A 13,895-nucleotide genomic window follows, 5' to 3' on the forward strand; every position below is an offset into this window, starting at 1 on the left:
AGTTGTTGGAAACTAGTTGTTCGTTTGATTCTGTTTGGAATAAGTTCTTGGAAGTTAGTTTTTGTTTGTTTCTATTTGGAACTAGCCGTTGTAATTTAGTTCTTGTTTATTTTTAGTTCAAACTAGCCGTTTTCTTTTATTATTTGTATCTCCTATAAAACATGTATGTTCTTTGTGATAGTCTGCAACTCATTTTTTTCATTCACAGTGCAATCAAAATATATACTACGGATGAGAACTCTGATTTGTCTAAAGAATTTATTGAAGAAGGCTCGTCAACCACGACTAAACCAGTGATATGCAAAGACCGTGAAGCGGGTCATGAACGATTGGAGAGAGATTATTTTGCTCAAAATCCAGTATACCCTCTAGATACATTCCGACGACGGTTTCGAATGGGAAGACACGGTGGTCCTTCGAATTGTGGATGCTCTTTCAAATTTTGATCCATATTTTCAGCAGAAGGTTGATGCATTGGAAAGAAAGGGCCTATCACCTTTACAAAATTCACGGCGGCCATACGCATGTTGGCATATGGAATTGGAACGGATGCAGTTGATGATTATGTGTGCATTGGTACGTCCACTGCAATTGAATGCTTGAAAAAATTTGTTACCAATATTATTTTAATTTTTGAGAGTGAATATTTGCGAAAGCCAAACTCAAATGATGTACAACGTCTCATAAAAATGGGAAAGGCTCGCGGTTTTCCCGGAATGATGGGGAGTATTGACTACATGCATTTGCAGTGGAAAAATTGCCCTAAAGCATGGAAAGGGATGTTCATGAGGGGTCATAAAGGAGTTCCAACAATATTGCTTAATGTTGTTGCCTCATCGGACCTATGGATATGACATGCATTTTTCGGAGTTGCTGGTTCTAATAACGACATGAATGTGTTAGACCGATAATCGATATTTGATGATGTACTAGAAGGTCGTGCTCCTGAGGTAAATTACAATATTAATGGTAACAACTATACATGGGGTACTATCTAACAGATGGAATCTATCCTGAATGGGCTACGTTCGTGAAACAATTCCACGTCCACAGGGTGAAAAGATAAAATTGTTCTCCAAATATCAAGAAGGTCATCGAAAAAACGTAGAAATGACATTTGGCGTGTTGCAATCTCAATTTGCAATTGTACATGATCCAACACAATTTTGGGATAAAGAAGATCTCGCTAAAATAATGAGAGCGTGTATTATACTACATAATATGATCGTTGAGGATGAGAGAGACACATACGCCACTCCCTTTGGCGCTTTACTATCTTACGATGATGCAACATATGGCTTACCGCCTCCAAACTTAGGCGAAGAATCTTTAGCCTCTAATGAAATGTATATCGGAAGGACTATCCAACTTTGTGACAGGCAGAAACATCGTCAACTACAATTCGATCTGGTTGAGCATATCACAATGTTCCATAATAATGATTAACTAGCTCTATAGCCCGTGCAATGCACGGACATGCTCTATATTGGGCGAATCGATATTATTTTAGTTATTCTTGTTGATAATATTTCATGTTGTCCCCCCTCCTAATGATGATGGATTTATTTTTGTATATGAGTAGATTTTTATTTTGATGACATTGGTGCAATAGTGTTTATCTACAATTAACGTAGAGACTTGTAGTGACATTTCTTGTTTTTTACTGTTAAGGACGATCCATGAATTTTTTTAGAAATTTTAGTAATTTTACATAATATAGTTGTTTGTTTACATAAGATTTTATTTTATAATTGTTATTTGAATTTTAGTATTCTTCAATTTTAATTTCCGACCTCAGTAACTCTTTCCCCTCTCTCAAAAAATATTAATGAATCCACATCTCACGGCATACTAGGCGCTTTCGGGTTGTATTTTAATATGTAAACTTTACCAAGATTATTTATTTTAGTTAATATTATCAGTTCATGTCATAATGACGCAGTAAAATACCAATATAAACCAACATTATCATATATTTATGAATTATGAGGACCATAAGTTAAAGGTTTTTTTACATAAATTCACACATACATATACATATATATATGTGTGTATATTATATATACATATATATATATATATGTGTGTGTATTTATATATATATATGTATGTATATATATATATATATGAAAGCCCATAATTTATTTATTTTTGTGTAAATACAAAAATATAATACTTAAAGTATGACATGGTTAGATATAAATATATATTCACTTAGAGGTATAATGGTTCTGATCCACATAATCATATTTAATATATAAGTTTATCTAGTTCATTTGTTTGTAATATTTAATTCGCAAATGTTTATAATAGATCTAAATATTAGTGTTAATGTGATAAATATGGTATATGTCAGTCAACTGTGTTATTAAAGGTCACTGGTAGGCTGTGATAATATCATTAAAATTAATGACGAACAATAATATTTTGTACAAATAAAATTTATTATAATTTAAATGTACTACCACTTTTTATAAATAACATGATTTTGTACTCAAGTTTCTAATGTATTAATATTATTTATTTTGTTATAATAATAATAATAATATTATTATTATTATAATTATTATTAATATAATATAAATAATAATAATTATTATTATTAGAATTTTTAATATATATGTTTTATAAACCTGCTATTAAAATGAAATATTTTTTCTTTTTAATGAAATTTAAAATTATTACTATTAATATTAATATTTAATTTTACTTTATATTTAAAATTCACTTATTTATATTAATTTGATAATTTATAATGTATGTATTCTCGTTTTTAGAATTTAACTTACGTTAAAAATAAGGACAATTTTTGTAGACAAAAAAATTTGAATCATTAACTAAAAGGGAAATTTAAGGGAAATTTCATTTGAAGACGAGGGTTTTTAATTTTCGGAGCAAATAAAAAGGATAAGACAATACTACGCCATGCCAAATAGAAAAATAAACTGAGGGTAATATAATATTTTTTATTGTCTTGCTCTGATAATTAAGAACCTGCTCTGAAAATATAACATCTCTAACTAAATTATTATATATATACATATACGTACATACGTACATATGTTTGGATGTATGTATGTATACATGCGTGCATGTATTTCTATAATAATTAGTTATAAATGAATATGTATATATTAAGTATGCAATTATTAATCTATATTAGTAAGTCATAACTTAGGTATTATATGATCCATGCATATATCTCTATAATAATTAGTTATAAATATATATATAATATTAAGTATGTAACAACTAATCGATATTAATAAGTGATGTGATAACTTATGTATTATATGAATTCTTATGCAATGGTTATCATTTAAATTTTTATACTAATTTTTTAATAGAGTATGTAAATTTTATGAAGAAATTATTTTTAATGACTTACATATTAATGATGTTTTAATTGAGGTAATAAAAATTACATGAATGAATCTGTATTAATTATATAATAATGAATGAGTATTAATGATTAAAACAAATAATGTTTGGATATTAATTAATGTATTTATGATTAAATAATAAATGAGTATTAATGGCTAAAACAAATATTGAATGGATATTAACTATTATATTCATGATTAAATTTGCTCATTAATTACCGTATCTATGATTAAATAATGAATGAACATTAATGGTTAAAACAAATATTATATGAACATTAATTATTATATTTATGATTAAATTTGCTCAGCGAACCCCTGTTGCTGTATTAGATATATAGTAGATAGATTTGTTTCAGATGTAATATTTTAAATTGTCATGTTCTTGTAATATTTTATTTTAATTATGTAATGTATTTTAATAATAAGTAATATTTTTATTTTTAATCTTATTAATATTTAATTTTTAAATTTTAAATTTTAAACACGTTTAGTCGGAGTGGGTCACTTGATTTACCAAGCCCATGAAGAAGGAAATGGCAGTGGACTTGGGTCACTTGATTTACTAAAAGTTGGACTTGGGCTTTGAATAGGAGCCGGTTGACCACCTAATTTACCAAGCCTATGTTTTGCTTACTGGGCTTCAAAAATAAGGAAATGGCACTTGCTCGGCCTATATAATACGGCTTAGGGTTAGGATTAGCACCCGTTTATTGTAATCAATTTCATGTAATCATGGTTTTGGAGGTGAAATCGAGTTGCAGCCGATTGATTTCTTTTTCTACACGAAGCAGCCTCATCATATTCAATCTCTCAATCGCCCCTTTTTATTAATTATAAGGTGTCAATTTCAAGACTCAATTCACTTGTACAATCTTTTATGAGTATAATTTATGTGTTTTTTTAGTTTAATTCTTCATTTTTATTCGAATTTCTGAATTACTTGTAGAAACAATGAAGAAAGTGCTCCACGAATCTCGTCCCCGTCCCCGTACAGTTTTCAGGTAATTCTCCATCTTTTAAATACAACAAGTTGATCTAATTTTGTGTAATTGTGTGTGTGTGTAAAGTGTATGAAGAAGAAATCTAGAATGGATACGTTCAGTTCATTTTTGTGGTTGTTTTTTCTATTTAAATGGACCCCGATCCGAAATTTCCAGCCTCAAACCCTTATAATTTGAAAATTTATTGTTAATACTTAACTTTATCCTAGGGCAACATTTACGGTTCATTTACAGTGAAATGATTATATCGTAAAGGATTAATATGGAAGATGCATTGTTAAGTGGTTGCAGAATAAATAAATTTGTTTTAATTTCTATTTATGAAGAAATATTCACAAAAAATAGGCATGACTATGTAAATACGGTAGATTAAAACCGTGGTCTTTGAGAGGGCCTCACCAAGTCTGTTTCTAAAGTTTGTTTTCATGTATTCTAATTGGCTAGCCTTATACTCGTGATCTGGAAGCGGAACTGCACGTGATAAAAGAAGAGAATGCACGTCTGCAACATGCTTCGGTAAGTAAGACACTGGCTACGACTTTGTTTCTTTAAAACAAATCTGCATGTTTATTATTAGTTATCTTTTTGGCTAGTGCAAACATAAACTAGAAGCAACAAAGAGGATTACGCAGCAGACATGTTGACCATCATTTTATATCTTGCATATTTTCATGTTCAGTAATCATTCATGTGCATTACTTTTACATGAGAAGGTCTAGTAATAAGTTCCTTTAGATTAATATTATTGATCTTGTTATAAACTTATTCTTATAATTTTCTTAACAAGTGCCCTGGTTTTCAGCAATTGTTTGAGGAAGCTGTTGCAGGCCATCTAAATCCATAGCATCTGACCGTGATTTGCTCAGATGAAGCCTCAAAATATTATTACTGTGGATTCTTCTTTAATGTCCATCCAATTATTTAGAGCAGCTGCACCTGCAACCTACTAGATGGGGTAATGCCCAGAATAGTACATGGGTGCAGAAAGCAAAAGGTGCAGATAATTACTTTAGTCTCATCTTTTTCAAAGACCCTATTTATAACTTTTTGCATATATAGGATAATAGGATGCCTCCGCTGGACCTTTGTTGCACTGTGGAGCAATCAGCTTTTGTTTCTTTGAAGTTCCAGCAGTCTCCAGTGCTTCTTTCGGCCTGAGCTGCTGCATAAGAATCTCGCTAAATAAGGGGTTCTGAAATGCTTTGGCCATGCTAATGAACATCTGCTGTTGCTTCTGTTCAGTCCTTCTCAGCCTCTCTTTAACAGATAACAGATAATTATCTGCATTCTCCTGTTCCTTTTGGATATTCAAATTTCAGTCCTAACCTGTCGGTATCACTCTCTAATTGTTCGAGTTCTGCCTCCTGTTAAGGCGCTCTCCATCACGTGAATGCTGTGAACTCTTTTCATCCCTTAAGACATGCTGCTCAGGTTGCTGTAAATTGGTATAAGTAACACCGCCTCTCTTGTAGATGCTTCTCAAAAAAATTGAGTTTTGAATATGGTTCTCCCTGATCATGAGCCAACTCAGTCCGCATTTGTAGCATTTTCCGACCTTTCTTTTAATCAATTCGTCAAACAATCTCAACAAAATATATACAGCAACAAATATAATCCACCAGAATTGAAATACTACCCAACATATTACTGATGTCATCAGTGCAACCATATTGCCCTGGTTTTCTGCAATTGCTTGAGGAAGCTGTTGTAGGCCATCTAAATCCATAGCATCTGACCGTGATTGGCTCAGATGAAGCCTCAAAATATTATTACTGTGGATTCTTCTTTAATGTCCATCCAATTATTTTAGAGCAGCTGCAACCTACTAGATGCGGTAATGCCCAGAATAGTACATGGGTGCAGAAAGCAAAAGGTGCAGATAATTACTTTAGTCTCTTCATCTTTTTCAAAGACCCTATTTATTATCTTTTTGCATATAGTAGATAAATACTTGGTATTCCTTCCGTTCCTCTGCGGTAATTGTTCATATTCCCAATTGAATACTTCTTAGGCGATTGTTCAGATTCCTGATTGGCATATGATCTTTAGATATATAGTCTTACTTTTCACAACTGTTGAAGGAATTAACTTTAGTGAATAAATGAGGTCACAAATATAATGCCTTGCTAGCTTGTAATCAGGGTCTTAATTTTAACCATCCAGTCTTCTGTTGTAGACAACAACGAAATATTAAATGTGTACAGGCTCTTTTTAACAATGTTCACTAAATTAATGTGCTTCTCTGATTGGTTTGTGTACCTTTTTCGTAACTTCCTGTACCAGATCTAGACGCTACTCTATTCCCTGATGATGGCCGTACAGTATTTTTAGAATAAACTTTCTTGTCGAATATGGACTGATAGTATTTGTTTAATGTAAAAATAAACTAACAGCGCCATAATTTAAATAGGAATTTCCTTCTTCTTGTTATACTTGGTATTTGAATAAACACCTTTTAATTCATAGAGTAATTGACAATGTTGGAATTTGAATTTGTAAAACGTAGATGTAAAACGTATAAATTTACAGCAGACAAAAGTTTTCCATGGTGTGATTTGTTAAAATGATGATTTGAGTCCATAAAGTGCTTCTATTAATTTCAGCTTAATTGTAATTTGGAGTCGATGTCTATTATTCAGGTCTTAAGCTTACTAGAGATACTGAACGGAAGAATTTGTATGCTGATTTTGATGTGCATACAGTTGAGGAAACTTTTCCCACTAAAACTTCTCGAGTTGCATCTTGGATGAAGTAATTCTATTATATGCCAATCAAGTATTCCTTTGGCTAAATATTTATGCGAGTTCTTTTTTAAATGCTATAATTTGTCATTTTATGCTATAAAATTACTAAATCTATGACGACACTATTAAATTTGGTGTTATGCTTTGACATGTAGTTTCTGTTTTTCTGATGTTTTTGTGTGTGCTGATTTCTTAGAACAGTAAAACAAGTTAAGGAATAGAATTTTAAGCTTGAAATGCAAGAGAATCTGATAGGATTCAGTTAGAGAGAGAGAGAGACGCTGGTGGAATAATAACTTCTATTTTCTGAATAATAGTTCAAACATGAACGTAATTAAAATATTGATGATCTTTTTATACTAAACCTCTACTTACAGTAATAGATTACAACACCCTTGCTATACTACTCTAGCTTTTCTGTCCTTAACCCCTCCTTCAAAACTATTCTTTAAAACAGGAATCCAAGGCCTTCTGTTGCGCACAGTATATTCTTGAACTTTTCTGTAAAGATTTGTATAATTGTACTTCATCAATTTGTTATCCATTTATGCTGCAACCACTTTCTCACTTTCTGCTCAGCCAAAAACTTAAGGGCCCAGTGGTCCGGCTTAATGAAAGAAGTGATTATCCATGAGATATGCTGTCCCAATTGCCTATGTATATGCATATGAAATGAACAGAAGTATATTGAACGTAATAAAAGGGTGCAAGGTCATCTTTCATTTTGCTATGCGTATAGTATTACTTGTATTGTCATATTGGTTGTAGTTGCACGGCCGCTTCAAACATCATCTGGGAAGATAAAGTAAAAATTCATTTGATGAAGTATTGGATCATGTATAGCACCTAATTATAGCATGTGCTTGATTATAATGATTTTTTCTTTTTAACTAGAGAGTGGTACAAGTACAAGCACGGTTTTTTGTGGGGAATGCTTCAACGTCGCAATGGAAGGAAATATAGTTGAAGACGTGAATATTGATGAAACGTGAATATGGTTGATGCGTGATTCCAAACCACCAAACCAGTCATCTTATAATTCTGCTAGAATTCTTAGAGATTGACCTAAAGGTTATTTCTCTAGTTAACATTATAGATTGTAATGTTTTCTTTTTCAAACTTAGATAATAATGTTTATTTGTTTCAGTTTAATTATTATATCGTAAAATAATTTTTTAACATGTGTGTCAGACAATCCCAAAACCCATCCTTCGCCAATTATATCAAAAAGGGTCGCCATATTACGAGTCTATCTAAAATTTTAAAGTGTGATACGAAATTACGCACTAACCAGATTTTTTCTAAATATTAACTAACATGCAATATCGATAAAAAGTAGATATTCTTATCTGTCACTCATTGCATTGAGCTTGACCTGGTTAATATTCTTATTTATCTTCTGCAATTTGTTAGTGCAAGAAGCTTGACCTAGTTTTCAGAGGGAGAACTAGAGGGCACTGGAGGGAGTCTCGGTATCTCTCAACTGTTTAAGTTCGCAGAAATTTTAGTGTTAAATTTTGAAAAAAAATATAAAATAATGTAATTTGGTTTCTTCAAATATTAGTCGGTCCCCCGTAAATTTATTTCTGGTTCCGTCCTGTTAGTTTTTAACTCCTATATAATAAGAATGACATGTAAATTACACGTGGGTGCTCCTGTATGTAATATTTTATAGTCGATATAATTAATTTAGATATTTAAGTAGATAATTAGAAATAAACCCATATTTCGGGCGCCAAAGTTCGAACTCCACAAAATCAACGTTGTATTAAAACTATATAAATTTAGAAAAATCTCATAACTATTAAATCATGAACTGTTACTCATATTTAAAATCCTTTAAACATTTTTGTCAAAAAAAATATGACTTGAAATTTCAAAACATACTTGAAAAATATATGTGATATAGTCATATGGAACAAATATTGAAGTAGACAATGAGTGGGCTTGGGCCGCGGGAGTGGGGCACTGAATCCAATTTAGACTTTAGGCATCAATATTGGGCTTAAATGACTGTTGTCTTCAAAAATCTCAGAATAACACCAAATTGTAATATGTTGTTAGACAGAGATTTTGAATGCAAAAACTGAATTTTATTATAAAATCCAAGCTCTTACCTTAGTATATCTGAAAATTAAAGTGAATAACTGTAATGAATTTTTCGAGTTTTGTAAAACAAATCTCGATTTTATTAAAGAAAAAGTGAATAAAAGTAGGGGATGAAGATAAATATGGAGATAGAGATAGGTAGAAAGGGTGAAAAAGAAGGTAGGGCGGATAGGGTTAGGTGAAATTAGGGCGGCCGACTCTCATGCGAGAGAGAGAAGTTATTTTAATTATTGGTTACTATTAACTTCAACAATAATTGTCCAACATAGATCTTTGTCATGGATATTATTAGTTACCAACAACATTTTTTGATTTGCATGCAATATTTCGGAAAGATGTAGTTGATGAAAACATATTTTGTTTGGTGTTTGCTGAAACAACATAGACCATAGAAATGTTGTAATTTCAGAGAGAGAAGAGTTTATGGATTTAGAAATGTGAATTGGTATTTCTGTAATTGATTTTAAAACTTTTTAGTTATGACATGCAGCTAATTAACAGAAAAAATGCTCACCGGCCAGCATGAGTATTTGTACAGGCTGATCATGTAAACCGCAATCTTTTTGTTATATCTACACTTAAACCTGTATTAAGTAATATCGGATAAAGTTATAACCTTATTTAGGTATAAATTTTGTCAATCGTAATTTGGGGCACGGTCGTAAAGTAATATTCTCGCTAAGAGTATCAGATAAAAAAAATTAGAAAGTTATCAAGGGCCCAACTAAAATATAAAGTAATAATTTCAGAATTATATGTATATTTACGTACTCGGCCTGACCCGATTAAAAACCCGGTTAAAATTTGATTATTCTAATATATTTTTTTATATTTACATTTATTATGAATATAAATAATACTTTATGTTGTAAGAGATATGCCTGGACTTTAACAAGACGAAGACATTTTGTCAACCCTAAGTAAGTTATATTGTTATCTTAATTTGTATTTTGTACTTGTAACATTTTGTACTTCTAACAGGTTATAAGGTTATAAGGTTATCAGGTTCACCAAACATCGAACCATGGTTTTGGAGGTGAAATCGAGTATAAGGTGTCAATTTCGAATTTCTATTCACTTATACAATCTTTTCTGAGTATAATTTATGTTTTTTTATTTAATTTAATTCTTCATTTTTATTTGAATTTCTGAAATTACTTGCAGAAACAATGAAGAAAGTGCTCACCCCGTCCATGTGTAGTTTCCAGGTAATTCTTCATTTTATTGCGATTTAATTAATTGAATGCGATCATCATATATACATGTACGTTGTTTGTTTTATTGACTGCGATCTTACTGTGTTGTTTTGTTGCGCTTGAGTATGTTCATTCGACATGGATTTATTGCTCTATTATCGTTGTTAGTTGTACTCGAAGAATTTAGTGTTTGATTTGATATTGTTCTATTGGTATAACTGCTATTGTTTATTTATACGTATAGTGTGATTTTGTAATTAATAGAATGTTATGGTGGGAGCAATTTATGAACATTTTTACTTTATTTAGTTCAATTGAATATTTATGAGTCGAATCTAGACTTGATTAATTAATGAGTCAAGTAGAATATTTAGACTAGAGCTTGAGAAACCTTATTCGAAAAGAGAATAGAATTTGGGGACCTCTCTTGAGGTGTCTAGTTAACCATTATATAAGCCATAGGGATCGAGTCCGCTTAGTTTTATTAGGATATATTACCTTTTTTTTGTAGACTATTCTGGTGGAAACTCATATATTTTTAAGGAGCGAGCGACCCTTATTAATGGTAAATTTCTTCATGATCATATTTTCATTTGTATGATTATTTGCGATGAGGATTAATGATCGATTGAGCCTAATATGGAAGATGCAAAGTGATACTTAGTGCTTTGTCAAGTGGGTAGTGCTTTGTCAAGTGGGTGCAGAAAAAATAATTTTGTTTTACTTTCTATCAAGAAGAAATTTCACAAAAAATAAGTATGACTGTAAATTTGTTAGATTAAAACCATGTCTTTAAAGGGCCACGCCAGGTCTGTTTCTAATGTTTGTTTTCATATATTCTGATTGGTTAGGCTTATACTCGCTATCTGGAAGCGGAACTGCACGTGTTACTAGAAGAGAATGCACTCCTGCAACATGCTTTGGTAAGCAGGACACTGGCTACAACTTTGTTTCTGTAAAACCAATCTGCATGTTTATTATTAGTTTCTTTTTGACTAGTGCATACATATACAAGAAGCAACAAAGAGGATAAAGCAGCAGGCATGTTGACCACATACTAATCATTTCATATAACAATGCAATACACACAGACACTGTAATTTTGCAGACAATGGAATTTTCACGAATCAAGTTCATAAATAATTTCTTTCATATTTTTATTTCTTATAATCCCCAACAGAAAGTGAGGCAACTTGAAATTCCTAAATAAAATTACATTTGCAGATTAGTACATAGTGATGATTTGCATATGAAAAACATTATTGCTTTTGAAGATTCAGTTATTAGAACAACGGGTAATGTGAATTTTACATTGGATATGCTATGGAAACCTATGTAACCTGATGCAAATTGCTCAAAAGTTCTATGATAATAGTAGCTCTAATTATCGTTGTTAGTTGTGTATAGAGATTTTCCTATAATCCCCATACCTTATACACATGCGTACACTCAAATATAGACACTTTTCGTGAATTATGCCAACCAGTGAACCTTTGACAATTAAAATTAGATATTATTAATCGGTTTTTTTATGTTATCATCATGCTAACTTCTGGATGGAAATTATGCTTCAGGTTGCATTTTGAGATGCCAAGCATTATGGAGGAATGTATTTTGATTGTGTCGAAAGCAGCTGTGGGCACTTACATGTTCTGCTTGGGTAAGTTCAAAGCACTAATTCCCGAGTCCATCGTGTAACTTCTTCATAGCTACATACAATTCCACATACACACACACATTATCTGGACATTAGGCCAAGTAAAAAAACAGATCAGTGCCTAATAAGGAAAGTGGTTTAGTTACCTGATGATAGCAGTTGCAAGTCTGCAAGCCTTCATTAAAAAAATAATTAAGGTTATTTAGGACGGATTTATTACACATTATAATCTAATCTGTGACTCTTCCTGATTAGATATAATATCTGAATTTGTTGTAGACATCCTTACATATAGCCAGATTCTCTTCATATATATGCTTTGCTTACTGCTATGCATATTTCAGGTTTATTCATGGCAATTAATAAAAAGATAGATGAAAATTGGTCGATTGGAGTCCCTATTACCGGCATCCTTTGGAGGTTTATCATGGGACCAATTTGTTGGGGCCTTGCCTGTCTTTATTTAGGATTAGATGGTGAAGTGTTAAAGGCAACAATAATCCAGGTACTGACTATTTCGTAATGATACGTAGAAACTATAAACTCAGTGTTAACGAATTGATTTTGTTCAATGGCGATCTAACTACATATTGTGAATGTTATTTCAGGCGACACTTCCTCCAGCATATTTATCTTTCTATTATGCTCAAGAATATAGAATAGATATCGATTGCATTAGCCATGGGTAATTACTGTTTTTGCCACTGAAATGATACGTATAAACTATAAACTCAGTGTTAACAAATTGATTTTGTTCAATGGCGATCTAACATATATTGTAAATGTTATTTCAGGTGACACTTCCTCCAGCATACTTATCTTTCTAGAATATAGACTAGATATCGATTGCATTAGCCATGGGTAATTACTGTTTTTGCCACTGAAACTCTTTCCTGTATTTAGAGATCTACAAACTTATACTACTTAAAACCCAAGTAATACATATATAATATATATAAAAATATATAAATACAGTCATATAATATATTAATATAAATTTGTGTTTGATCTGATATTGTTCTATTGGTTTAACTGCTATTTTTTATTTATACACACAGCGTGATTTTGTAATTAATTGAATGTTATGGTGGGAGCAATTTATGTTTTATGGGCTCGAACATTTTTACTTTATTTAGTTCAATTGAATATTAATGAGTCGAATCTGTAGTTGAATAAATTAATGAGTCAAGTAGAATATTTAGCCTAGAGCTTGAGAAACCTTATTCGAAAAGAGAATAGAATTAGGGGATCTCTGAGGTGTCTAGTTAACCATTATATAAGCCATAAGTATCAAGTCCGCTTAGTTTTATTAAGTATATTACCATTTTTGTATATGATTATGGCCGAAACTCATATATTCTTCAGGGGCGATCCACCTCTATAAATGATAAATTTTCTCATGTATCATATTTTCAATTGTACTGGATCATCTGGGATGATGATTAATAATCGATTGAGCCTAATATGGAAGATGCACAGTGGTGATACTTAGTGCTTTGTTAAGTGGTTGCAGAAAAAAATATTTTGTTATAATTTCTATTTAAGAAGAAATATTCACAAAAAATAAGTACGAATCATGGTCTTTAAAAGGGCCACACCAAGTCTGTTTCTAAAGTTTGTTTTCATATATTCTGATTGGCTAGGCTTATACTCATGACTTGGAAGCGAAACTGAACGTGTTACAAGAATAGAATGCACGTCTGCAACAAGCTTTGGTAAGTAGGACACTGGCTACAACTTTGTTTTTGTAAAACCAATCTGTATGTTTAGTATTAGTTCTCTTTTTGACTAGTGCATACAAA

At 31.3% G+C, this 13,895-nt stretch overlaps 3 protein-coding genes and 1 long non-coding RNA gene across 5 annotated transcripts; all 4 read left to right on the forward strand.

Moving 5' to 3' along the window:
- The first annotated feature begins 524 nt into the window (after nucleotides 1–524).
- On the forward strand, nucleotides 525–854 carry LOC141705176 (uncharacterized). Its single transcript, XM_074508242.1, has one exon. It carries the CDS (start codon nucleotides 525–527, stop codon nucleotides 852–854), a length of 330 nt encoding a protein of 109 aa, XP_074364343.1.
- Nucleotides 855–1,017: 163 nt separating this feature from the next.
- Nucleotides 1,018–1,446, forward strand: LOC141705177 (uncharacterized). Its single transcript, XM_074508243.1, has one exon. It carries the CDS (start codon nucleotides 1,018–1,020, stop codon nucleotides 1,444–1,446), a length of 429 nt encoding a protein of 142 aa, XP_074364344.1.
- Nucleotides 1,447–5,781: 4,335 nt separating this feature from the next.
- LOC141705187 (uncharacterized) lies at nucleotides 5,782–10,449 on the forward strand. 2 transcript variants are annotated; one of them, XR_012568241.1, is made up of 4 exons: nucleotides 5,782–6,260; nucleotides 8,026–8,202; nucleotides 10,222–10,293; nucleotides 10,405–10,449. It is a non-coding gene; the product is annotated as an uncharacterized LOC141705187 (long non-coding RNA). The 2 variants fall into 2 exon arrangements; XR_012568242.1 differs by lacking the exon at nucleotides 5,782–6,260 and adding an exon at nucleotides 6,471–7,138 and having other exon boundaries at nucleotides 8,028–8,202.
- Nucleotides 10,450–11,285: 836 nt separating this feature from the next.
- On the forward strand, nucleotides 11,286–12,794 carry LOC141705179 (auxin efflux carrier component 5-like). The gene is made up of 4 exons (XM_074508244.1): nucleotides 11,286–11,359; nucleotides 12,011–12,096; nucleotides 12,438–12,598; nucleotides 12,702–12,794. Exons 1-4 carry the CDS (start codon nucleotides 11,337–11,339, stop codon nucleotides 12,780–12,782), a joined length of 351 nt encoding a protein of 116 aa, XP_074364345.1. The 5' UTR covers nucleotides 11,286–11,336; the 3' UTR covers nucleotides 12,783–12,794.
- The last annotated feature ends 1,101 nt before the right edge of the window (nucleotides 12,795–13,895 follow it).

Source organism: Apium graveolens, unplaced genomic scaffold (genome assembly GCF_009905375.1).
Source record: "Apium graveolens cultivar Ventura unplaced genomic scaffold, ASM990537v1 ctg8610, whole genome shotgun sequence".
In the NCBI taxonomy this organism is placed as follows: domain Eukaryota; kingdom Viridiplantae; phylum Streptophyta; class Magnoliopsida; order Apiales; family Apiaceae; genus Apium; species Apium graveolens.